Source organism: Sorex araneus, chromosome 2 (assembly GCF_027595985.1).
Source record: "Sorex araneus isolate mSorAra2 chromosome 2, mSorAra2.pri, whole genome shotgun sequence".
Classification (NCBI taxonomy): domain Eukaryota; kingdom Metazoa; phylum Chordata; class Mammalia; order Eulipotyphla; family Soricidae; genus Sorex; species Sorex araneus.
This window is the reverse complement of record NC_073303.1, coordinates 323802071-323828105: the sequence shown is the minus strand read 5'-3', so window position 1 is coordinate 323828105 and position 26035 is coordinate 323802071. Positions and strand designations below refer to the sequence as shown.

The 26035-nt window shown below is 48.8% G+C and overlaps 1 protein-coding gene across 1 annotated transcript in view; it reads left to right on the top strand.

The window, feature by feature from the left end:
• The first annotated feature begins 12200 nt into the window (after window positions 1–12200).
• Window positions 12201–26035, top strand: part of RAB31 (RAB31, member RAS oncogene family) — a 126978-nt gene continuing 113143 nt past the window's right edge. Inside the window, exon 1 of the mRNA XM_055127196.1 lies at window positions 12201–12333. Within this exon, the coding sequence (XP_054983171.1) occupies window positions 12298–12333 (36 nt within the window). The 5' untranslated portion in view covers window positions 12201–12297. The remainder of the gene's footprint in view (window positions 12334–26035) is intronic.

Sequence of the window (26035 nt, the reverse complement as noted above, 5' to 3'; positions counted from 1 at the left end):
CGGTGACCAAGTTCATTGAGGTTTTTCAAGAGTTCATGATGCTGCTCTGTCTAATGTTCATTGATTTAAAGAAGCCTTTGATTCTGTGGAGACTGAAGAGGTCATCAAAGCCCTAGCTAAACAGGGTGTTCAAACTCAGTACATCAGTTTCCCCCAAAAGCTGTATTACGGATTCACCACCAGGATCTCACCATTCTACAAGGAAGTGATCATCGATGTAAAGAGAGGGATTTGGCAGGGTGATACCATTTCACCGAAACTCTTCAGTGCCACCCTCGAGAACATCATGTGAACGACTGGAATGGGAAGGAATGGGAGTGAAGATAGATAGTCGGCAAGTACACCACCTCTGCTTCGCTGATGATGTCATTCTAATAACACCAAACATTAGCCAAGCGGCATGAATGCTGACCAACTTCGACCGAGAGCGTGGAAAGGTCAGACTGCAGATGAATCTCACCAAGACAATGTTCATGAAAAACAAACTAGCCCCTGACAGTTCTATTTGCTCTCAATGGAACAAACATCTTCGAATGCAGCAGCTATGTGTACCTGGGTCGAGAACTCAACATGAGGAACGACTTGGTGCCAGAACTGCACAGGAGGAAGAGAGCAGCGTGGAACGCCTTCAAGAGCATCAAAAGAAGTTGTTAAGAGGATGAAGAACCTCCGGCTCCAGGCACATCTTTTTGACTCCACCATTCTTCCTGCATTAACATATGCCTCAGAGACCTGGGCCCTATGAAAACAGGATGAGAACACTATTTGGGTATCCCAAAGAGGAATCAAATGAGCTATGCTTGGAATATCACATTTAACTCAAGTGAGAGAAGGAATATGGAGTTTCAACCTTTGTCAATGACCAAGAATCAGGGATGCTGTCTCATTTGCCAAGGCATCAAAAATCAGATGGGTCGGACACATAATGCAATTCAGAGATGACCGCTGGACTAGAGCTGTTACCGACTGGATCCCACAGGATATCAAAAGACCACATGGCCGCCCACCTACGAGATGGTCAGACTTCTTCGTCAAAACCCTGAACGAATAGTTTGAGACTCTTTGCGTTCCTGGAGCGAGAAGATACCATTGGGCTACACTAGCATGAGACAGGGACGAATGGAGATGTTACTGGCGCCTTCTCGAGCAAATCAAAGAGCAACGGGATGACAAGTGATACAAGTGATATGTCTTTCCATACGGTTTCCCACAGGAGTTAAAGCAGACAGCATTCCCAGCAGCAGTGGATGAGAGTTTAAAGAAATTTTTGGAGGAAGGTGAGCTTATCAGAAACACTTACTCCTGCCTCAAAAAAAAAAAATCTGTTTTGAAACTTGCTTTAACAGGGTTGATTTTCCTGAGGCAAAGAGTCAATTCTGTCGAATAATATAATATTCAAGACATGCTTGTGAGTCGGGGCAGCCAGGGTAGAGAGAGGAACCCGGAGACTTACAGTGAGTTGTGCAAAGGGAGAAGGGGCCTGGAAAGGGCTGGGACACGGAGTGATCTTTCCTGATTTCCTGTTTCTTTTTAAAGCTTGGTGTGTCTTCAGGAAACTGAGTTTAGCTGAAGTTTGGAATTGCACGTTGAAGACTTTGGTGCAAACTGTAGAAGAATTATAAGGAATCATCCATAATGATAGATCATTTAAATGCTTGTGGCTAGGTATAGAATGTTGACTCTGCTGTCGAGGCCTGGAGCCTTTTCTGGCAGAGTTGAAAAGTTGAGGAAGGAAGTGAGGAGGTTTGAAAGCGAACACTTCCTATTTAATGAATTAGCCACCCCTGCACAGTTTTTCAGACTCAGGGACCAGACTGGGGGCATTGGCCATTTTTGTTCATCCAGAACGTAGGGGTTTCACAGGATACTAGACTTCCAGTGTGAAACACCAGAAACATAATATTTATGTTTGCTTCAAAAATTATGAAATTATTAAACAATTTACTTAAAATTATTAATTATTATTAAACTAATTATGAAACACCACAGCCCAATGCAGGCTGGTGGTTAGTCATCTAAGCTTGCTGGTGACAGCATCTACCCCGCGGAGAGTTCTCTCCCAAGTAATGCCTTTCTTGATTCTCCTTTGACAGAATGGGAAGCTGCTGCCTAAGAGATTCAGGTATGTCCTTGAGTACACACATATCGAGACAGAAGGAGCCTTGAACTGAACTAACTGCTACCTGCTGTCCCAGTGCTCTTTCCCCGACCACAAGGGGACTTCGCTGTTATGCTGATTGATGGACACGCTCACAGACAGACTCATTTGGTGGCCCTGGCAGAGCCTGTCTGAGCACCACCTGCTCACACAGGGCCAAGTCCTGCTGGGTGTGGCCCAGACCTTATAAAAAATAAATAACTAGGGGAAAGGACATTGCTCAAAGGACAGAAGCCAGGCTGTGCATGCGAGAGCCCTGGCTTCTTTGCCAGGCACCATATTTGAGGGATCCAATATCCTGAGCATATTGAGTGTGGCCCCCAAGCCCCCAAGGCCAACACACAGACACCCTTATAGCTCCTTGCAAAAATTCAATAAACGAAAGGAAAAGGTCTGGGTAAACTTAGCCGTAGACTCCCTGCAGTGCAGTGTGAGGCCAAGGAGGCCCTGAGTTCGATCCCTGGCGCCACATTTCCAAATGTAATTCTAGCAGCAACTACATTTGAGGGGACTCTTGGGGCCACAACAGAGTACGTGAACTCTGGCGCACCACAGCCCCCCTGCCCCTGGTCACGGTAGAACAGCAAAGGGAACGGGAAAGAAGTCATTGGGTGAAATATACATACATATGATATACATACACATATTCCTATCTAAAGTTCGGTGTCACTACTCTAAACCACTGCCGTAAAGGGTCTAGAACTTGCCAGGGAAATCTAGTGGCTGGAGCTAAGTGGAAATGGAAGCAGGGCTGGCTGGCCAGGGTCTGAGCAGTGCATGTCCATGCCCAGTTTTCATGACAAACCGTGGAAATGCGCTTACAAGGCTACAGGGTGGACAGGCTCCTCGGGCCTCATCTCCCAGCCAGACCCACTCATTAATATTTTATTGGTGCGAGAGTGGGTAAAGAGGCCGGAGACATGAGAAGGCTGGCTTAGTGCCCAGTGTCCAGGTGGATGCCTAGGAAGTGCTATCAGGGGAATCTGCAGCTCCTCACCTGACACCATTTCTTTGTGGGAGGCCACAGTGCCTGCCTTGTCTGAGGTGAGGTTGATCAGCTTGTTCTCGAGCTCTCCTGAGGGTTCCCATTTCAGAGTCCCTGGAGACGATTCCACCCCCTGCCCCATCTGTGCAGATGGTGATTACAGATGTCCCCACTGCTGCTTCTGGCTTGAGAGTTGAGGACAGCCCAGTCGTGCAGAAGGGGCTCTCCACCCTGCACCCCTCAGCTGGAGTCTGAGTTTCTGAGTCTGCAGACATCTGGCCTCTCCATTCCCAAGCATCCTCCAGCAACTCAGAGTCCCTTCATCTGGCCGAGCTGTCATCCTCCATGTTGAGGTGTAAATTGTGGGGTCCCATCACTGCTGCCATCTGCCATCCTTTCAAGACTCTCTGACCCTCCCTGGTTGGTCCGGAATCCAGCTCCTTAGGTTTGGTTTAAAGGGTCTGAATTACAATGGCATACTATGCAGCTGTTAGAAAAGATGAAGTCATGAACTTTGCATATAAGTGGATCAACATGGAAAGTATCATGCTAAGTGAAATGAGTCAGAAAGAGAGAGACAGATATAGAAAGATTCCTCTCATCTGTGGAATATAAAATAACAGAGTAGGAGACTAATACCCAAGAATAGTAGAGATAAGTACCAGGAGGTTTGATCCATGGCTTAGAAACCGGCCTCATGTGCTGGGAGAAAAGGCAGCTCAGATAGAGAAGGGAACACCAAGTAAAATGTGGTTGAAGAACTTGTTCGGGAAGAGAGATGCATGCTAAAAGTAGACTATGGATAGAACACAATGGCCACTCAATACCCCCTTTGCAAACCACAACACCCAAAAGGAGAGAGAGAACAAAAGGGAATGCCCTACCACAGAGGCGGGGTGGGGTGGGGGGGATGGGATTGGAGGTTGGGAGGGATACTGGGTTCATTGGTGGTAGAGAATGGGCACTGGTGGAGGGATGGGTTCTCGAACATCATATGAGGGAAACACAAGCACGAAAATGTGTAAATCTGTAACTGTACCCGTCACGGTGATTCACTAATTAAAAAATAAAGTAATAAAAAAATAAATAAGGGGTCTGAATTATTGGCTGGAGAGAGTGTACAAGAGCTAAGGCACCTGCCGAGCCACGAGCAGCCCCTGATGTGATTCCCGGAGACACATCTGGCCCTCGGGCACCTCAAGGGCTTACTCGGAAGTTCAAGGCAGGATTAGCCCTTTGAGTACCACCAGTATGACTGCTCATCCCCCACAAAAATGAAGGTCTGGATTACAGGGTGGGCTGAGGGGTTCCGTGGTGGGCACTTGCCCTGGGCTTAATTCCCAGTAGTGTAGGATCCCCTGAGCTCAGGGAGTAGCAGTTCCTGAGCACCAATGGGTGGAGTCCGAAAACAGAACTGACAACAAATTTTTTTAAAAAGCGAAAGATCCAAGTTACAAAAATAAAAAAGAAGATGGAACACAACAGTTAGAGAGTGTGTTAGGGCCAGAGGGATAACCCAGGGGTCAAGCCTCGTATGCTGCTGCCAGTGATTTGAGACCCCCATCAGTGTACGATCCACTGCCCCTCAGGACCCCCAGAGCTCAATGTGGGCTGAATGCTCAACTCCCACCCACCCCAAAATACAAGGCTGAAACTTAAGGAAGAGATAAAGGAAGGATGGGGAAAAGGGAGTTGTCCATTAATGAGAAATAATCAAAAGCTATTTAACTGATACCGCAGTGAACTTTAAATTCACAATACAAAAATACAATTATTAAAGACACGGCTTATAAACATGTTTATGTTTATTTTTTCCTAATTGTCTCCTGAGTAGAGCTGATGATTCAGCCTTCATTGGCTGAGCCTGGCCTGTGGGGCGGGTTCTGTAACCTCAACATGCAGCCCCGATGTCATGCTATATTATTTTCACAGACTCTTACTTATTACAGATTTCCCTGTAAGTCTACCATAGAGGTGGAAAATAGCTCTTTTCATTCTTCCTTTCTAGATTCTTTTGCTGGTCTAATAAATAGATGAAAAATAGATTAACAGGAGTGATAGGAGCAAATTAAATCTCATGCTTAAAGGGTTTAAATGCCACCCTGGGCTAAAGAGAAAGGGAAAGTGCCTAGAAATTTACAGAAGATAATTTGTAGGAAGATAGGAAGAGCAGATGTTGGTTAGTAAATATTTGCCAATACATTTTTCTGCTGTAAAATATTATTTTTGGCCAGAGCCGTCTTCTCATCATTGGCTCCTCTCCGATTCTAGAAGGCATTTTTGAGAGAAGTACAACTGAAAAAAACAAAAGTAAATAATTTTTAAATTAAGAAATAACAATAAGAGAGGTAAAATGAAACAAAACAAAGCATCCTGTTTTGCAAAAAGTTATGCCTTAATTGTCTTCTTCTCATAATAACTCACACGCCAAAGTGCTGTCTTCTATCACTACATATTCTTACTGCATAGTATAAGCATTGGACCTGAACAACAAATTCCATTGTGTACTATTTAGTATATCAAGCAAAGACACAGCCCTTTGCTTTATCAGCCCCCAAATGTTAAGAGATTTCAACTGTTCCATGACTTTAATGTTACAATTAATACAACTATTTGTCCCTCATAGATAAAATTCAATGGGTTTAATCCAAACTATCATAGAGGGGTTTTGTTCTTTTGGTGCATTGCTTTGTTCATTTTTGTGACAGTATGTGTCCAAACAGAGAAGCTTCATATTTGTTCTTTTTTCATGTTTCTATGTTATCAACCTAGAAAAAGGAGTTGCTGGGTTAAAAAAAAAAGTTTTATGCTTGCTATTGACTTTTGCTACAGTTTAAAAGAATGGATGATTTTTCCAGTCACTTGGCAGGCTCCATGAAATACTCATCGGCTAATTGCTTTTTTCCTGGGAAAGAAACCCTGCACAGCGCTTTGGAGATGAAGTATAAGGATGGGGCGATCTGGAGCTCAGCTGTTCAGTGAGCATAACCTCTGCATGCGTGTCACGCATTGCCATGAACAAAAGAGGTGAAAATGGTTCTGTCTCCCAGAGGAGAGACCCACAACAGTAGTCTTAGTTCAGGCAAAACCCAGGGTAAAAGTTTAAATGAAAAGCTCATTTCTAGGCTGGGAGCACAGCTCAGTGTAGGGTTCATACCCTATTGCATAAGGCCCTGGCTTTGATCCATCCCTGGCACCATCCCCATGACCTTAAAAAAAATCTTAATTTCTAAGGGCTGAAGAGACAGTAAAGTAGGTAAAGTATTTTTCTTGCATGTGGCCAACCCAGGTTGGATTCCCAGAACCCCATACTGTCCTACGAACACAGCCAGGAGTGATTCCTGATCACAGAGACAGAAGTAAGTCTTGGGCGGTGGGAGGGATACAGGGACCGTTGGTGGTGGAAAATGGGCACTGGTGGAGGGATGGGTACTCGATCACTGTATGACTGAAACACAAGCACAAAAGTTTGTAAGTCTGTAACAGTACCCCCACGGTGATTCACTAATAAAAAAAAGTCTTTAGCACCGGTAAAAACAAAACAAAACACCTCAAAACAAAACAAATTGAAAATTTCATTTCCACCACTGAGAATATTTTCCAGTCATTTTCAGACATGGGCTGGGGTGATAGCACAGCGGGTAGGGCGTTTGCCTAGCATGCAAGCTACCTGTGGTGTATTCGATATGCCCAAAACAGTAACAACAAGTCTCACAATGGAGACCTTACTGGTGCCCGCTCGAGCAAATCGATGAGCAACGGGAGGACAGTGCTACAATGATTTCAGACATGCTGATGCAAAGAATCCTCCTGCCTGATGCTTCTCATTTAGGAAGATAATTGCATTTGTGTATCTGATTAGATGCAGGTTTTGGTGTGCAAGGAATTCAGCCACTGATTTACTTGGCTGAGTGATGCTAAGTGGACCAAAACATGCACAAGCTCATTGGGAGGCTATTTCATGAGAAAAAGCTTGAAGAAGTTCTTAAGCTGATAAGAAAACAGACCCAAGCCCACCATTCTGACAGAGGAATCCCAGAGGAATGGGAGCTGCCGGCAGCTGTGAAGCCTGGGCTGCTGATGTGCCAGATTGAGTTTAGGGTGGCTTAGGGATGATCTTGGTCTCACTTTGTGACTGCAGGACGGACTCGGAATGTGCTTATGTCCTTGAGGTGATTCTGACCCTGCTTAGCAAATAACATAGTGGGAAATTCCTGCTTTAGACTTCTCCTGGCAGCTGCCTAAAAGTGCCACCCTCTTGCCCCACCAGATGCTTTATAAAACGGGTCCCCAGATCGTGTTCTTCACGTTCAATCTTTGCAGCGTGAGCTCTCCTGGGTCAGCCCATGTAATAAACTGAAGTTCTCCCAACTGTGTGTGCTTGGAAGGAGGGATTTCTCTTTATGGCAGAGAAGAGGTGAATTTGGGCTGCGGTTTGCAAGATGAGTTGAAGAGTTTGGACTTTCAAACTTTAAGTGGCTGAAAAGCAGAAGTCTGATTTAATACAAGAACTGACCTTTCACTTTGCAAAAGCCTTAGGGGAGAAACTTATGTAGTCTATTTTTAAATGGAATCAATTGTTAGTCATGGGGCTGGGGAGAGCCCATGCTTTGCATGTGGGGGGCTGGGCCCACTGCCCCCCAGCAGTGTGTGGCCTTCTAAACACCCCACAGAGCAGCCTGCTCTGGAGCACAGAGACTGGAGTCGCCCCTGAGCACTGCTTCGAGTGGCTCCAGGCACATGACCAAACAAACAAGCAAACATTCAGTTCCCTACCGCTGAATTACTGAATTTTGATTTGTTTTGATTTGGAGGTCACTCCCAGGAGTGTTTGGGGCTTACTCCTGGTCTGGTTCTGTGTTCTGTGCTCAGGGATCACTCCTGGTGAGACTCAGGGCACTAAAATGCTGTGCCAGGGATCAATGGGGGTCAGTGGGCATGAGGCAAGTGCCTTAATTCCTGTACTATCTCTCTGACTACTGCATTTTTTTTTTTGACTACTGCATTTTTATTCCTGCTTCGTTCTGTCAGAATCTATTAGATCAGTAGAAAATTCCAGAGGAGTCAAGGTGGGTCTTTTATATAGTAATTATAGCCTATGATAATGGTGCTCACAGAAAACATGTCCCTTCATAGAGAATGTCCAAACCTATAAAAGTAGAGACTAGTTCTCCCAATTGCATCTATTAGTCATCATCCCACCTTCTGAAGTAATAGCCTAAATGTTACCTTGAGTTGGTCATGGTTAAAGTTCCATTTTTTTAGGGTAGCCTGCTGAAAAGTGGGAATAAACCTAACAAAGTCCTGTTACAGAGTGTAGGGCTGGAATGCTAGGACAGTGGGGAGGGCGTTTTTCTTTGCATATGGCTGACCTGAATTAGATCCCCAGCACTCCATAGGTTCCCAGGACCCGCCAGGAGTCATCCCTAAGCGCAGAGCCAGGAGTAAGCCCACTGCCAGGTGTGGTCCCCAAACAAACAAACAAAGAAAGAGGACACTATTGTTGGGGCCAGAGGGACACTACAGGGGTTAAGGTGCCTGTTTTGTACATGGTTGAACAGGGCTTGATCCCAGCACCACATATGATTCAGGGGTGATCCCTGAGCACAGAGCCAGGGATCACTGAGCACCACTGGGTGTGCTTCCCTCTACCTCAAACCCTCCAAGACGCAGTACTCCCCATCTGTAAAGCAGGACACAGCTTTGCAAAGTGGCTTCAGACATGAATGAGGCCATTTTGCATAGGGCTGAGAGGGAGAGAAGGACAGATGCAGTGGTTCTCAGGTGTGGGGCGGAGAAAGGACTATTTTGTTTTATTTTTGTTCATTTTTTGGTTTTGTTTTGGGAGGTGGTCTATGCCCAGCAGTGTTTATGGCTCATCCTGGTAGGAGGCACCGTGTGCAACATGGGGAATCAAACCAGTGTTGGTTGCTTGCAAGCTGAGGTCTGTAAAACCTTGTACTGTCTGCTTCTAGAAGGGACTATTTTGGAAGAGCCTAGAAACCACAAAAATGTCCCAAACACAGAGTGGAAAAGAGAGTGGAATGAGAGGAATCATGAAATACAGTAAGAGGAGGCAAGAAATGATGTCCTCTTTTTTTTCTGTAGAAATTGTAGAAGTAGACAGGAAAGTTTCCATTACCACCCCTCTCTTTTATCCCCCACCTCAGGCTGGGCCAGCAGTTGAATTAATATCAGACAGGTTGGTAAGGGGGGGGCAGGAGTACATATGTACATATGTAGGGAGAATCCATAGAGATGTACATTCCAGATCCAATGGGGGCGCAGCTTATATCCTAATATAAAGGGATATTTTTGTGCCCTTTATGATGAAGGGGACCCATGAAGTACAGAGACCATGATTCAAGAGGAAGATCAGAGCTCTGTGGGTGCATGCCTTGCTGATGAGGCAAATACATGTTTCATACAGGTAAAGTTCAAGCTGGCTAACACCAGACAGCATGAACTTCCAAGGGGCAGCTGAGTCTGGGCACATGACATAACCTTGTATTTGCAATCAGGATGTCCTTGATTGTCCAAGTCTTGCTTTGTAACTTCGGTAACCTGGGAACTTCCTCCAAATGTGCTTATGTCCTTGAGGACGTGTGCTCAGGCCCTGCTTTGCAAAATTATATGCTAGGAAATTTCTGCTTCTCTCCTCTCCTGCCAGCTGTCTGCCAATGCCTCAACCCCCATCGGGTATTCTATAACACAAAGCTCTTGCCTTTGTTCTAAACCCACTTTTGGAGTACAAGTTCACTTAGTTGTGCTGGTGTAATTAAAACAGGGTTTTCCACTTCTCAAGGCTCGATGCTGGCTTTTGGTGGAAATTCCGCAATACTGCCTTATAGACAGTTGTCTCCTAAGAATAGGTTATTCCTGGCAAATGCCCTATTTCTGGGTAAAATAAGCCTAGTTTTCATTCTTCTAGGTGATTAAGAGAGTGTTACCATCCTCTTGACCCTGACGGGCCTGGGTTGACCATTGCTGGAATGAAGCACATAACCAAGTGCCAAGTCTTGGGAAGACCTACTCAGAACGCCCTGGGGAAATTGTCCTTTAGGCTGGTCCTGCCCTGTAAATTCTCACTTGCCCCACAGGCTGAACAGAGGAAATGGACAAGACTTCTACTCTTAATTAATGGGCTTTTGGGTAAAGAGAAGAAAAGCCAGAGGGAAGTGCTTCTACATTGATATTGCAGTCATACGTACCGTCACAGGAAGCCGTGGCTAAGTTGTATCTTGCAACTCCGTGAAAGCAGTGCATTTGAGCCCTGAGTGTATTGTGAGCTGGGCTGGGCTAATTCCAGGCAGGCCCAATAGGAGACTGGTCTAACTTTGGCTTTTTTTTTTTCTTTTTTGGCATCACACCCAGCGATGCTCAGGGGTTACTCCTGGCTCTGCACTCAGGAATCACTCCTGGTGGTGCTCAGGGGACCATATGGGATGCTGGGAATTGAACCTGGGTCGGCTGCATGCAAAGCAAACGCCCTACTGGCTGTGCTATCGCTCCAGCCCTAACTTTGGCTTTTTGTTGAGGACAGGTACTACTGGTATAGTGATTTCGATGGAGAGTAAAACTGTGTATGGTCTGTGGCTACTTTGGGAACTGCTAAGCCCAGATCTGAGTGAGTGAATAATCATCCACAATCTTGCACCTCCCAGAAGAAATGTGATTCTCTAGGGAATTATACTGCCTGTTGTGCACACGGGGGCCTGTCTTGACTCCATTCTGTATGGAGAATACCCTCCATTCTGTCTAGGACAGTGGGGAAGGCATTTGGGCTTGGATGTTGAGAGTATGGGGCTACTCTGCGTCTGGTAGTTTCCACAAGGTCCCCAGGAGCAAAGCCAGATAATTGGGTGGGAGGTGACCTGGGCGACACGGTGGATTTAAGGTGGAAGGTCAGTGAGAAGCCTGGGGGTCTGGGACAGAAGAGGGAGATTTGAAAAATGGGGGTCTCGAGTTACGAACATAGCTCAGAGCTCAGGGCTGACATGTTGCTGAACTCTTAATCAACTATAGGCTGGTCTCAACACCACTAGACATAGTCCTGGAGGCACCCAAGCACCAGGAGTGGCCCTGGTGACCCCCTACACCTCCAAATCCTAGCATTGAGCCCCCTGGCCAGGTTGGCAAAGTGCTGAGTAGCCTCTGGTCCCCTGAGCATTGCTTGGGAGACACACACACGCAAACACACACACACCTCCTAAGTTAAAAGCACTGTAGCACTGTCGTCTGGTTGTTCATCGATTTGCTCCAGTGGGCACCAGTAGCGTCTTCATTATGAGACTTGTTGTTACTGTTTTTGGTATATCAAATTCGTCACGGGTAGCTTGCCAGGCTCTGCCTAGCGGGCGGAATACTCTCAGTAGCTTGGGGGGGGGGGGGTCTCTCCGAGAGGGAGAGAGGAATCGAACCCGGGTCCGCCGCGTGCAAGGCAAACGCCCTACCCGCTGTGCTATCGCTCCAGTCCTAAATTAAAAAACAAAGCAAAAACACAAACCGATTCTTTGTGGGCAGCTACCTCAAAGGGAGGAGTACATGCCTGGCGCGCTGCGCTCAGGGTTCCCCGTCCATCCCGGGCACTCCCAAGTACTCTGCCCCGGGCCCAGCCTCGCGGGCAGCCCCCAACAACAGCCCTTTCCCATCTGCAGTGTCAGTGAGGTACCAAGGCAGTCCGGGCAGTTTCCATCTCCGGAACTGGGAGCACAGGCCCCCTGCCCGTGTCACCCGCACCGCTCCCCCTGCAGAGGCGCTGGGACTGCAGGGGGGCGGGACGCAGCGGGCAGCCCCTTTAGGGGTTCTGTGGTCGGACCCCACAACAGGGAGAAGGCCGGGGGCAGGCCCCAGTGCGCGCCTCGATCCTCAGCAGTGTCCGGGAGGTAGGGGGGCCTAGTGTCTGCCTGGAGCCGCAGGTCTCTGGATGGACAGAGAAGTGGCCTCGGCCGCCACAACCCCCCTCCCAGGAGAGGCCGAGGGCTCCTCGGCGGGGCGTGGCCGGGAGGGCCGGGGGCGTGGCCGGGAGGCCGGGGGCGTGGCCCAGCCTGAGCACACGTGACGCGTAGGTGCTGGCGGCCGGGGAGCGGCGGGGTGGGCGGCGCAGAGGCCCGGAGGATGCTGAGCCTCCGCGCGGCCGGGCCCCGAGCACAGGATGGCGATCCGGGAGCTCAAAGTGTGTCTTCTCGGGGTGAGTGTGCGCCCCCGACGCCTTCTCGCGGCTCCCGGCCCACGCCCTCCGCACCCGGCCGGACCCCCGGGACCCCTGCGGCTGGTGTCGAGGGCCGGACCCCCGGGTGTCCCCTGCGACCGGTATCCCCTGCGGCCGGACCCCCGGGTGTCCCCTGCGGCCGGTGTCCCTTGTGGCCGGACTCCCGGGTGTCCCCCGTAGCCGGTGTCCCCTGCGGCCGGACCCCGGGTCCCCTGCGGCCAGTGTCGCGGGCCGGACTCCTCGGGTGTCCCCTGCGGCCGGACCCCCGGGTGTACCCTGCGGGAACTGGGCGCTACTTTCCTTCCTGCGGAGAGTTGAGGTCACTTTGCGGAGGCACTGTCTTTTTTTAACGAAGAAGGCGGAGAAAAGGCGCGGGGACCGAGAGTGAGCACGGGGCAGGGCGCTCCGGGGCACCGCGGCCAAGTCCTGGAGTCCTGGAGGGGCTGGGGGCTGGGGGCCGGCCGGGGCCTGCCAGGGCACAGCTGCGCGCCCAGGAACACCATCCCCCCAACAGCGGCGGGAGCAGAGTGGACCCAGTCTCAGACCGTGCCAGTGCAGGGGAGAGGGCAGCGCAGCCCCGCGCCCACTCCTGCCCACCACTGTCCCGCACGAGCCCTCTCTGACTCCAGACTGCCCAGTTTGCCCGGCCGGCCGCCAGCCTCCTGTCCTGGCCCGCGTTCTGCTCAGCTCTCTGGCCACCACATTTATCAGTGCTGAGGAGTCGCTTTCGATCTCTGACACAGTCCAAAAGGAAATCCCAGAAATTCCAGTTGTCCTTGTTTGGGGCCAGGGCAGACTCCCTGAATGCAGGGAGCCCGGGGTCAGGACTGGCCTTGGAAATAGAAGAAATGTTGGCTTTCGAAAAACGCTTTCTCGGGGCTGGAACGATAGCACAGTGTGGAGGGCGTTTGCCTTGCACGCGGCCGACCCGGGTTCGATCCGCAGTATCCCATATGGTCCCCCGAGCCCCGCCAGAAGTAATTCCTGAGCACAGAACCAGGAGTAACCCCTGAGCATCGCCGGGTGTGACCCAAAAAGCAAAAAAAAAAAAAGAAAAAAAGAAAAACGCTTTCTCCTCCTCATCTGAGTTGCAGTCTAGGAACTTTATCTTCAGTTTCAGTATTTAGGGGTGAGACTCTAGAGCTTCCCGAACTTCCCTGACCCACTGCCGCTTTACTTTTTCAGAAAGAAAGACTGCTTAGCCCCCATCTAGAAATCTGCCTTCTTTAAGAAAATGAACAAAGCGCCTCTCAGTTGCACCTAGCCTATTTCTGTCCCCCCACACCCCCAAATCTTTCCAGAGTCATCACCCTTGGGATTCTGTGTTGCTCACTTTGGAAAGCTCTGTTCTAGATGCTTCTGCTGGTCAGACGGGAAGCGACCCTGAGTCCTCTGTCATTCATTCCTCCTCCCCGCTGTGCAGTTTAGACAAGTACCTCAGTCATCTCATCCATAAAGTGGGCATAATGACACCTTACCTCTTTACAAGGAAGAATACCAAGATGAGCTCCTAAGATATGTGATGACTCTTCCTGCTAACTTGTGATTCCAGGATTATTAGCCAGACGCGGCGGTGAAGAGCTGAGGGAGTCTCTTCTTTTTATCTTATCTCCCAAGAGCTAAATATACTTTTGTTAGTGGCTTCCTGGATTCAGTGCCTCGCCCTTGTTTGCTAGTTCTTTGCAGCAACAGTGTTTGGGAGGAAGAATCTTGTCAGACAGACCAGAAGGATCTCTCGAAGCATTGATGTCTCAGTCCGTGTGTCCTTGTGCAGGGCCCACTTTTCTCCAGAGTGGTTTGCAGTTCTGGTCCGACAGAGCTCAGAGGTTATCTTAGCTGGAAGGTCCAACCCCCCTCTACCCGCCTCCACACACGTGTTTGTTAAGGTGCCTGGTTTGATTTGTCCTTTTCTGGGCAAGGCGTGTGCAGCAGCTTGTCCCCTGGCCTGCTGGTCTGAGAGCGAGCCTTTAGGGAAGGCCAAAGCTGTTTAATTCTCTTGATCTGAGGACAAACCCTGTGGGTTAGTGGTCAGAACTGAACCTGAGCAAACTCTCAACACTTCCTTTGTGTTGGTGTTGGGAGGGTGATCATTTCTGGATGAAGTCTTGCATGTGACTAATGTGCATCTTCCTGGCTTTTATTGGTTGATTGATTATTTTGATAGCCAGGGGACCAAGAGGTGCCTGGACCTGAACCTGGGCCTCTTGCCTGCAGAGCCCATGCTTTAGTGCGTTGGGCCATCTCTGCTGCCAGCTTTTAGCCTCTGCCTGCCTCTTTGACACCCTGTCGCGGCCCAGATCCTAGTACACCCACTCTGCTCAGATCACGCTAGGTGGGGACCCCTTTGTGTGCAGCTGAGTCGTGGAAACCCTGCCGTCTCCCTGGAGAGGCGAGTTTGGTCTCTGCCTGCTCCTTCCTGGGCACGCAGCAAGGGAAGTTGCGGCAGTTCCTGCCTGGACAGGGCAGACTTCCCTGAGTGGGGCAGCTCCCTGCTCCCCTGGGGGTCAGGTTTTCTTCCCGGAGTGGCCCTCCACGGGTGGAGACTGCCTTTCAACCTCTTGTCATGCTCATCGGCTCTTCCCGGATGGACTTGACAGTGCTCTGGAACATTCTCTGAATGCTTTGTGTCTGGAGAAGAACCATGGGCTACCTGGGGTTCCTGTCCTAATCTGTCACCTTCATTCTTTTCATGGGTGGTTTTCTCACATGTGGGCAGCCCAGCGAGGCCTTGTGAATCCCCGTGCCCTGCCCTCTCCAATCGTTTCCTCTTCTCTCTTGCTTTGCTCCCTTTGACTTCTTTTGAAGCAGGGCTCCAGGGCCCAGGGTCCAGTGCTGGCCGCATTCAGCACAGCTGTCCAGGCCAGAGAGTTCCATGTTCAGGTCAGTGATGTGGTCCCACTTGGACCCAGAGTGCTGGGCCCCCAGGGGAGCTGGGGACTGAACTCAGGGCCTGTGCATGAAAGACTTGTGCTGCGGCCCCCAAGCTGCTGTTTCCTGAGTCAGTCTGGACCTCTGTGGGCCTAGCCAGTTAGGATGGGTCCTCAGTGAACCCCTGGATTCCATGATTATCATTGTTGCTGCTGAAGTTCAAGTTGTCCCTCTTCATAATTTCCAATAATATTATGAAACACATAGCTTAAAAACAACGCCCTTAAAAAACAGCAAAGTAGGTTAGAAAAAAAAAAACTAACAAAAACAATATTGAGGCAGCAGCTGTTTCAGCCCCAGAGGTGGAAAGTTCCCCAGTGTGTGTTTTTAGCACACAGCGCCACGTGGCAGCAAGAGTGGGGGAAGGCTGGGAAGGAAGTCAGGATCTTTTTATAAAAAAACATTTTCTCTCTGTGTGTGTGATTGTACATGTGCACTTACAAACCGCCTCCCAGAAAGATTTATATTTGCTTTGGTTGTCCAGACAACAGCCCGGATCCCTGTTACTTCCTCAGTGCCCAGCCGCAGGGTGAAAAGATAAATGAGAGCGTTGCAGCATCTGCTTGGGGCAGGAGCGTGTTGAAGGCACGGTGAAGGAACCTGTTGGGTGGACAGTGAGTGGTGGCCTGCCACTTGAGCGGCCAGCGTCCTGTGGTTCTCTGTGCCATCGGGGAAGACAGCACGTGCTGTGGTTCAGTGCCTTCCCTGAAAGCTTCTGTGGGCCGTGGGGTTCGCAGGACCCAAGTGAGGCTCCAGGCAAATGCACTGCGCCCAGTGTCACTGGGTGCCCTGAGACTGAAACTGCTTATGGGACTTCTGCAAGGGGCTTGGGGAAGAAATGTTTGTGTAGACTGGGGCGGCGCCTAGGTAACCATCAGATTTGCTTTCTAAGCAGAGGTCCTGCTGACAAACTCACTTTTCTTTTCTTTCCCAGAAACTAGCATTTTTCTCATTGAGGTTAGCAACCTGGCTCAGTTCTTAGCATACCTACTGCTTCGATTGCATTTCCTCTCCGGCAAGTATGGTCAGTGAGGCTGGAGAGCCACGGGGGTCTCTTCCCTGCAAGCCTGCTGTAGGGATGATGGCCCCAGGCTGCTGGATGCCCCCCAGCGCCCCGCCCCGCTCTTCTTCAAGGTCAGCCTCACCATGGCCCCTCTGCTGAGAGCTCAGCGGTCTCGGTGTCTGAGAGCATCATGTGTGGAGCTTTCTCCCACCTCCGTTTTTGGTTTGTTTCTCTTTAGGGCCACACCTGGCAGTGCTCAGGGCTTACTCCTGGCTCTGCACTCAAGGCTCAGTCCTGGTGGGCTCAGGGGACCAAATGTGATGCTGGGGGGTTGAACCCGGGTCCCATGTGTTTAAGGCACATGTCCTACACACTGTTCTATTTCTCTGGCCCCAGTTTTCTTGCATTCTTAGGGTCCCTCCCTGCCCTGCTGTTGGTAGCTGGCTTGTGGCGTCCTGCCCGGCCTGTTCCTGCGCTCGTGACTGTGTGCTATGCTGATAGAAAACTTTCCATTTTAAGGTGCTGGAAGATGAAAAAAAAATCTGAGCTCATGACATAGAAAAGATTTAAATATAGAATTAAGGCAGGGGCTGTGGTGCCACCAGCAGGTCAACCTGTACCTGCAGGATGAGTGCATCAGCAGCCTGATGGTGCCTTCAGGCTTCCTGATACCCCAGAATGGCTGCTGTGCCTCTGGTCAGACCCCAACAACTTGGGATCAAGTTTTCTGAGAAATTAAATGGCCAAAAATTAGATATATGGGTGTCACTCCCACAAACCACCTCTTACTCAGCTGTACCAGCTCATTTACTGGCCTTGCTTCAAAGACCCATAAATAAATCTAGAAAGAGATCAAAAGCCGCAACTAATCTGGGACGTGCATGACTGAACAGACTGGGGTAGATCGGAGGGGGGCGAGTTGGCCAGGGGCCCGCCCAAGGACCCCCCCGGCAGCCACTTGCTTCTACAATCCAAAATCACTGCCACACCCCCGCATCAGGATGGACCTCACCAAGATATAATCTGCTGAAAACTTGGGTATGCGGATTTTGTGACTGAAATCTCCAGGCTTTCTTGAGGCCGGGATAGACTACCTTCCTCTACCTCCCTGTACTTCTGGAAACCTTGGCAGTCTTAGCCACACCCCAATGCGGCCATTGAAAGCTACTCCAGCCTTATCGTCCTGATAAAAGACCAAATGCCCTGAACAAACACCATGACCTCTTAGCGCCTGTATTGCAAACCATAATGCACAAAAGAAAAAGAGAGAAAGAAGGAAAGTGCCTCCCATAGAGGGAGGCTGGGGGTGTGGGGGTGGGGTTTTGGGGGATGGTGGTAGGGAAACAGGGGACATTGGTGGCCGGCAATATATCCTGGTAGAGGGATGGATGGTGGATCATTGTATGACTGAAACTCAATATGAACAGCTTTGTAATGGTCTATCTCATGGATATTCAATTAAAATTTTTAAAAAAAAATTAAAAAAGTAATGTGGAGTTAATGCCCAATTCAATCAGCTTAATCAGTGGCTGAATAAATAGCAGTACTTGTACATTGAAAGAAAGAAAGAAAGAAAGAGAGAAAGAAAGAGAAAGAAAGAAAGAAAGAAAGAAAGAAAGAAAGAAAGAAAGAAAGAAAGAAAGAAAGAAAGAAAGAAAGAAAGAAAATCCAGATATGTGGGTTTTGTGACTGAAATCTCCAGGCTTTCTCAAAGTTGGGAAGGACTACCTCCCCTCATCTTCCTGTACTTCTGGAAGCCTCAGCAATCACATCCAAAGCTGCCACTCAGTTAAAGCTACTCTAGCCTTACCTTCCTGATAAAAATACTGAGTACCCTAGACAAACAAACATATATATATGTATATATATATATATATATATATATATACAAAATCATGCCCAATGGTCTAGATCAGTATTCATGCTTATATTCCATGCAAATATCACAGTTTGGTTTTCTCAGGGCTCCTCCCGCCCCTTTGGAGTGTGGATCAGGTCTGTGCTCAGGGACGGAAGCCAGGACTCTATGGCACATGTGAAACACGTGCTCCGACCCTGCGCCTTGACTCCCTGGCCCTCCTTTCTTGGATCATCACGATTTCAAATCACCATCTGGAATTGGAGCAGGCGTTCCTTCACTCTTTCCGGCTGGGCAGTGGAAGGCTGCGGGGAGAATGCGTGATTCTGGTCCCTGAGTTCAGAGAGCACCCCACCTTTCCTGGGGTGCAGACTCCCTTCACAGAACAAGCTCTGTTGCCTGTGTTCCCGGGATCGTCCTCAGCCCAGAGGCCTGAGGAGCAGGGCTCTGAGTGTGCTGGCAAGTGCAGAGACTGTCCCCACTTTATCAGACTGGGGACAGATGAAGGACAGGAGGTTCTGGCTCCAGGTCTGTTTTGAGCACTTGCTCGGGAGCGGGTGCTGTCTGGCTCCCAACTGTCGCTGAGAGGCATGTGGGGGAGGTTCTGGACATGGGGGAGGTTAGGGGGTGCAGTAGGGGCTTGGAAGGTCCAAATATGAAGCTCTTTGGTAGAGAGCTGAGCATGGAAAACAGGTGGGTGCAGCCACGGTGGCCCTCTGGGGGCTGGAGGTGGTTTAGGCCTTGGAACCAGGCACTGCCTCCCCCAGTTGTCCTCTCTCGGCCCGGCCCCTCCCTTTCCTTGTCTTGGGTGGATCAGATCTCATACATGCAAGCAGGTACTTCCCCAGAGAGCCACATCTCTGGCCCTGGTTTTTTATTCCCAAGCCCCCATTTTCCACAAAGAAAGCATTGAACAGATAGACTCATTGTGACTGTCTGTAGACCCTTCACCAAGATTCAGTGGGGGGAATGTTTTGCCCTTTATGCTCCATCTGTGTCTCTTGTGGAGAAGGCTAATTCTTTTTTTTTAAATTTTTTATTTGCTTTTTGGGTCACACCCAGCCATGCACAGGGGTTACTCCTGGCACTGTGATCAGGAATTACTCCTGGCGGTGCTGAGGGGACCATATGGGATGCTGGGAATCGAACCTGGGTCGGCCGCATGCAAGGCAGACGCCCTCCCCGCTGTACTATTGCTCCAGCCCCGAGAAGGCTAATTCATCCTGCTGAACCATCTAAAATGGAGACGTCACACTCTATCCCCAAATCCTTCAGTGTGGATATTTTAGGAAAGAGAGCCTTCTTCTTCTCAACAGTCATGATCATCTGTCTCCTGGAACTGGACTCAGACATGACTAGAGTTCAGAATATCATCTGCGTGTCTTCCCCTCCAGGTGTTCCCTTACCCTGTCTGAGAAACTCAGAATTGAGCGAAAGATGGCGTTTCTGTGTCACATTTGCTGTAACCACTCACTGCACATCATCTCCCTCCCCAAACCTTTTTATTTGGGGGGGGGGAGTAGAGGAATATATATATTTTATTTTTTCTTTTAATATATATTTTAAAGAATCCTGGTGTGTTGTCTTGTAGAATGTCCCAAGATTTTAAATTGCCGGAATGTGTTCATGCTGCTTTTGGCTGAAGTGCTTTGGAAAGCTCACAATGCAAGTTGGGTTGAATGCTCTTATTCTCATTTCATTTTATTTTTTGTTTGGGCCAGTGCTCAGGGCTTACTCCTGCCTCTGCTCTCAGGAGTCACTCCTGGCAGGGACTGGGGACCATCTGCAGTGCTGGGGATCAGAGCTGTATCTCTCTGTGCAAGAGGACGTTTTGGTTTGGTTTCGTGCTGCTGGGTAGCAAACCCAGGTCCTCTACATATGAGGTATTCTCCTTCCAAGCTGTGTCCTCAGCCTGGAGAGTCTTTGTCCTTCCAGAAGTAAATGATACCTCTACGTAGCTACAGTATTACTTCGTTCTTCTTTTTTTGTCCTGTTTTGTTGAATCACTGTGAGATAGACCCTTACAGACATTTTATACTATCCATAACAAACAATGCACAATAAATCATCTAGCATCTGTCTGTGGGGCAGACTTGAGTGGTGGTGGGAAAGTCCAAATACTGGTAGTGTGAAGGTGGTGGGATTGGTGTGGAAATATTGAATGTAATCAATTATTGTGAATAACTTTATGAAAATAAAAATTTAAAAATGTATATAAAAAATAAGTATTGCATCCTTCTTCCTTCATGGATTCACTGGGATTAGCAAGCAAAGTACACAATTCAAAACCATGTCTTTGGATTAGAGAGATGCAGTACAGCAGGTAGGGTGCTTGCCTTGCACACAGCTGACCTGGGTTTGATCCCTGGCATGCTGAATTGTTCCCCGAGCCCACCAGGAGGGACCCTTGAGTGCAGAACTGTGAATATGCCCTGAGCACCGCTGGGCATGGGTGTGGCCCATCACACACACAGTAAAAAGTTTTTTCAGGAGAAGACAGTGAAGTAAAATAGTTTTATTGAGGGAAGACACTAATTATAACAAGAATGTTGGGATGGAGAGAGAGGGGGAAGGAGATAGAATTAGAAAGAGAGAGGAGGGAGAGAGGGAGGGAGAAGGAAGGAAGGAAGGAAGGAAGGAAGGAAGGAAGGAAGGAAGGAAGGAAGGAAGGAAGGAAGGAAGGAAGGAAGGAAGGAAGGAAAGAAGGAAGGGAGAGAAGGGAGAGAAGGGAAGGGAGGGGAGGGCAGAGGAAGGGAAAGGGGAGGGGAGAGGAGCCAGGGCTGGAGGGCTCTGGGGGATTCTATCCTAGTCAGATGTGATCCCAGATTCCCAGAGGGAAGCTTCCCGGGGACACTGGACACTGACCGTTTCCAAGTTGTCTTGGCTTTGGCAGGTCTTGTGCAGAGAATGTGCTGCTGGGAAATTGCCAAGGAGACAGGATTGTCGAGTCTTCGTGGTTGTCTGCCTGTAGCCTTCTCAGACCTTGGCTGCTGCTGAATAGTTGGCCGGGGGGGCAGGGTCTGTCCTGTGGGGTTGGGCTGGATCTGAGTCACCCCGAGTTGGGGTCTTAGAGTCTGGGATTCCCTTTCAGGGGTAGGTGCCTCCTTATCATTCATGTATTATCTAGGTTTGGGGTCGCACCCTGCAGTGCTCTGAGGTTGCTCCTTTTGGTGCCCAGGGACCGTGCGCTGTGTGGAGGGTGATCGGACCCCCGGCATGCAGACCCTGTGCTCAGGTCCTTTCAGGCGTATCCCTATCGGGATCATCCTTTTCCATTCAAAAAGGATTCTGGTTTTTGGATTTTGGTTTTGGGGGTCACTTCTGGCTTTGCTCCTGGCTAAGTGCTCAGAGGACCATATGTGGTGCTGGTGATGGTACCACGGTCAGTCATGTGTAAGGCAAGCCCCTACCTACTTTTCTGTTTCTCTGATCCTAAAAGGGTTTGAGGGGTTGAGGGGTGTGTGTGTGTGTGTGTGTGTGTGTGTGTGTGTGTGTGTGTGTGTGTGATAATGTAGCACTGTAGCACTGTTGTTCTGTTGTTCATCGATTTGCTCGAGCGGGCACCAGTAACATCTCCATTATGAGACTTGTTGTTACTGTTTTTGGCATATCAAATATGCCACGGTTAGTTTGCCAGGCTCTGCCGTGCAGATGGGATACTCTCAGTAGCTTGCCGGGCTCTCCGAGGGGGACAGAGGAATTGAACCTGGGTCGGCCGCGTGCAAGGCAAACGCCTTACCTGCTGTGCTAATAATAATAATTAATAATAATAATAATTCCTGAATATTTTACTAAGGAAAGGTTTGATTTATAAACTAGTCACAGCAATCAGTTAACAACAGTTAATAATAAAATGGAACAACTGTGGCAGTATTTTGGTTCCATTTTATTATAGAACAAAATATTGGACTACAGCTGTGTGAATGTGGTCTCTGTCTGCCAGTCTTTCTCTAGAAATATTATTGTTACCAAACCTAAGTTTCAGTGCTCCCAACTTTAAAGCCAGGAGACAGGGATTGAGTGAGAAAATTGATCCAGGTGTTGGCAGCCTACCTCAGGATGCTAAGCTTGTCCCCAAACCCATCTTTCTCCTGGGTTGGGGTGAGGGGTTCACCTAGGGCTGGTTGGGAAAGTAATTCAGCACAAACATGGGCAGTGAGGCAGGGGAAAAGGGCACCTAGTCTCACATAGACTGACTGACATCCGTGGTTCAATGAGTGTGTGGAACGCAGAGATGACATCGTTTAACAACACCCTCCTCCTGAGGGTACAGGACAGCCTACAGGGATGTTTCTGGGAGTCTGGGGACAGGGCAAAGGTGAATGAGGAGCAAGAGATTCTAAGAAGCATGTGGAAGAGGAAGATAGAGTCTCCAGTGCTCACTGACCTTGTGATGGAGTGAGAATTTTCAGAGAAGTCCAAGAAGTCTCGAACAAACTTGTGCTGAATTGAAGAGCCTTTAGGACCCTGCAGGGGCTGTAGGCCTGAGGGCGCGGGGCTCAGCGCACTGAGCAGCCTTGGATCTGAGTCCTGACAAAGTTTTAGAACATTCTGTATCACTTCTGCTCGCCTGTGTCAGTCAGCTTTTTCACTAGTGTCAGGCAGGCAAGCACAATTTCAGGACAGAAGCCAGATGGTAAACGGTTACCTCTGATTGTTTAATCCGGGTGTAAAGTTTCCTCTTCCTGGATGCTGGAGGGATCAACGCAAGGTGACTGTGCAGGTCATTCCCTGGGCGCCCTGGCTTCAAGTGCCCCTCCCTGCCCCAACTATCCCAGCACCTGCTTTTCTGCTCACTTTGGGATGTTGCAGGATGATCTTGGATAACTGAAGCCACAGAAGCTGACGCCACAGCTAAGGAATGGCACCACTGCACTGGGCAGGGCATCTCCTTCTGTGGCAAGCATTTAAAGGGTTTCATTGTTGCTGCTTGTTTTTTAAAAAATTTATTTTTATTTATTTTTTATTTTATAAGCTACTTCACAATATTTTATTACATTTAATATTCAAACACCAATCCCACCACCATTATACCTTCCCACCACCAAATTCGGGATGTTTCCATCCCATGCCCCAATCTCTGTCCCAAAACACAAACGAAAAATATATTTTGTATTGTCTGTTATGAAGAACAGGCTTACGAAAAAAGTGTTCATGTAGAAAACAGTGTAAAAATTGTTCTATTTTGGCAGAAGCCATTAAGACATTTTATAGGGTATCACTAATATGTTGTTAAAGTTTGGGTGATGTGAGCTTTGGTGTATATGTCTGAAAATATGTATTATATGTATATATATATATTTCCCTCTATGATTTGTTGCCTACTGTCTGAACCCCATCAAATATGGTGTGGTAATTATGGAGAATGGGTAGGGAGTGTCTTCTGATGTGTCGCACGGCCATGAAAGCAGCCTTGTAGTCCAGGAATATGTTCACTCATGCATGAGGCTTGGACCAAGTGTGTGGAAAGTGGCCTGGAGTGTGGTGGCAGTTGGGTTGTGGAAGTCCGCTGCCGGGGCTGGGTCCCTTGGGGCAGGGAGGGTTCTCACCCGCTCCCTCTGGGGCGCCCCGAGTGAAAACATCCTGGTGTGGGTCTGGTGGCATGGCTCTGGGGGCCTCATGTTATGCTCCCTTCCGGGAGAAGCTGTTACTGCTTGTTTTGGCCTCACCCCCATGGTGTTAGGCCACTTCCTGGCTCAGCACTGTGGGGAGATGTGGGCAGGATCAAACCCAGACCTGCTCGATGCAAGGCTGGTGCACAGCCCATTAAGCTCTCTGGCCCAGGAAGTCTGTTATTTATATTTTTATTTCTTTCTTGTTGCAAGGTGCGTGGCGGGGAGTTAGGGTGAGGGATTGGGTCACCTTGGTGTTGCTGAGGGCCACCACCTGGCTCTGGGCTCAGGGATGCTTGTGGTGCTGGGGGTTCAAACTAGTGAAGGTTCATGAAGGCAAGTGCCTTAACTTCGGAACTATCTCTTTATCCCCTTTCATTTTTGTTGAAGGAAAAGCATCAATGCTACGTATTCCATAGATTTACTTTTAGGGCTTAAATATTTTATAAACATTTTTCATGGTCAAGAAGACTTTTTAAAAGACTTTTCATAATAAAGCAATGCATGCGTGTGTTAATTAAATTTTGAATCCAGTTATGAGGTTGGGGCAGTGATAGTTGATTTGGGTTTCAGCTCACAGAGATTTGGAGACAGGAGGATGCCTTTAACCTAGTTTCTTTTTCATCTTTCTTTCTTTCTTTCTTTCTTTCCTTCCTTCCTTCGCAGTGGGTAGGGTGTTTGCTTTGCATGCAGCCAACCCGAGTTTGATTCCTCTGTCCCTCTCGGAGAGCCTGGCAAGCTACCGAGAGTATCCCGCCCGCATGGCAGTGCCTGGCTAGCTCCCCGTGGTGTATTCGATATGCCAAAAACAGTAACAACAAGTCTCACAATGGAGACGTTATTGATGCCCACTTGAGCAAATCGATGAGCAATGGGATGACAGTGACAGTGCTACAGTGGTACTTTTTTATTGAACCACTGTGAGATACAGTTATGAAGCCTTCATATTTGAGATTCAGTCATACAATGATCGAATACCCATCCCTCCACCGGTGTAAACTTTCCACCACCAATGTCTCCATTTATCACCCCCTCCACCCCAGTCCTTACCCTGCCTTTATGGCTGACAATTGCTCAGATACTCTATTTTTGGGCATTATATTTTGCTCCACCATTCAAGCCTGCCTTCCAGGGGCAGACGCTAGATTATTTATTTTCCATTGCTCATTTTGCACAGGTCTTCTGAAATTCTTCAAAGGTCTTCTGAAATTCTGAAGTTCTAAGATTATAAATGGTTGGATTGCAGAGACATCTCTGTAGGGAATTATTCCATCGTTTTTGTTTTTTTTTTTGGGGGGGGTCACATCTGGCAATGCCCAGGGTTTATTTCTGGCTTTGCACGCAGGAATCATGCCTGGCAGTGCTCAGGGGACCATATGGGATGCTGGGAATTGAAACCAGGTCGGCCGCGTGCAAGGTAATCACCCTACCCACTATGCTATTGCTCCAGCCCCTGGAGCTTATCCATTTTGGGATTTAATTGGGAGTTTCTGGGTGGGCTGTTGGTGTGCCAAGATGGCGTCCAGGGGCGGGTTGTGGGCGTGACTTCCAGCATGCCGGGGTGGGACTGCCTCGTTCTACTGCCACCATGAGGTTTGGAGATTTAGTCCTGTAACCCACATACCGGGGCCCTGCATGTGTAAGCTCATGGTCTCCGGGGTTCTATTAGGAGAAGGCGAAGAGACTGCACCTGCACCATCTGGGGTGCCCAGATGAAATCTGCGTGGTCTGGGCCTGGGGAGATCTCCGATGCTGTGGTGCCCGCCAGGACTTGTCGCTGCTGTGTCAACCTAGTTTATGACATGCAGTTGCTGGATCCCGCCCTGTCCTGCTTGTTTCAGCTTAGGCAGAAGTCCCGTGAGGGAGCCCTGCCTTGGTTCCTGTGCCTCCTGTCTCATCTCTCACCTTAGTACTCTCCTGTCCTTAGTTTTGGATGAGAGTGTGTGTGTGTGTGTGTGTGTGTGTGTGTGTGTGTGTGTGTGTGTGTGTGTGGTTGGGATCCAGCCGAAGGCCTCTCATTCAAGCAGGGCATTTGCCCTCTCACTGAATAACCCCTCTTCCCCTGCCACGCTCCATTCCTTTTTATTTTAGCTCATTTTACTACCCTGCTTCATATTCTTTCTCTCTCTCTCTCTCTCTCTCTCTCTCTCTCTCTCTCTCTCTCACACACACACACACACACACACACACACACACACACACACACACACATATATACATATAATTTTTTTCTTGCCCTGCAGGATCATTTTCTCTCATCATCATTTTACTTTGCTCTTT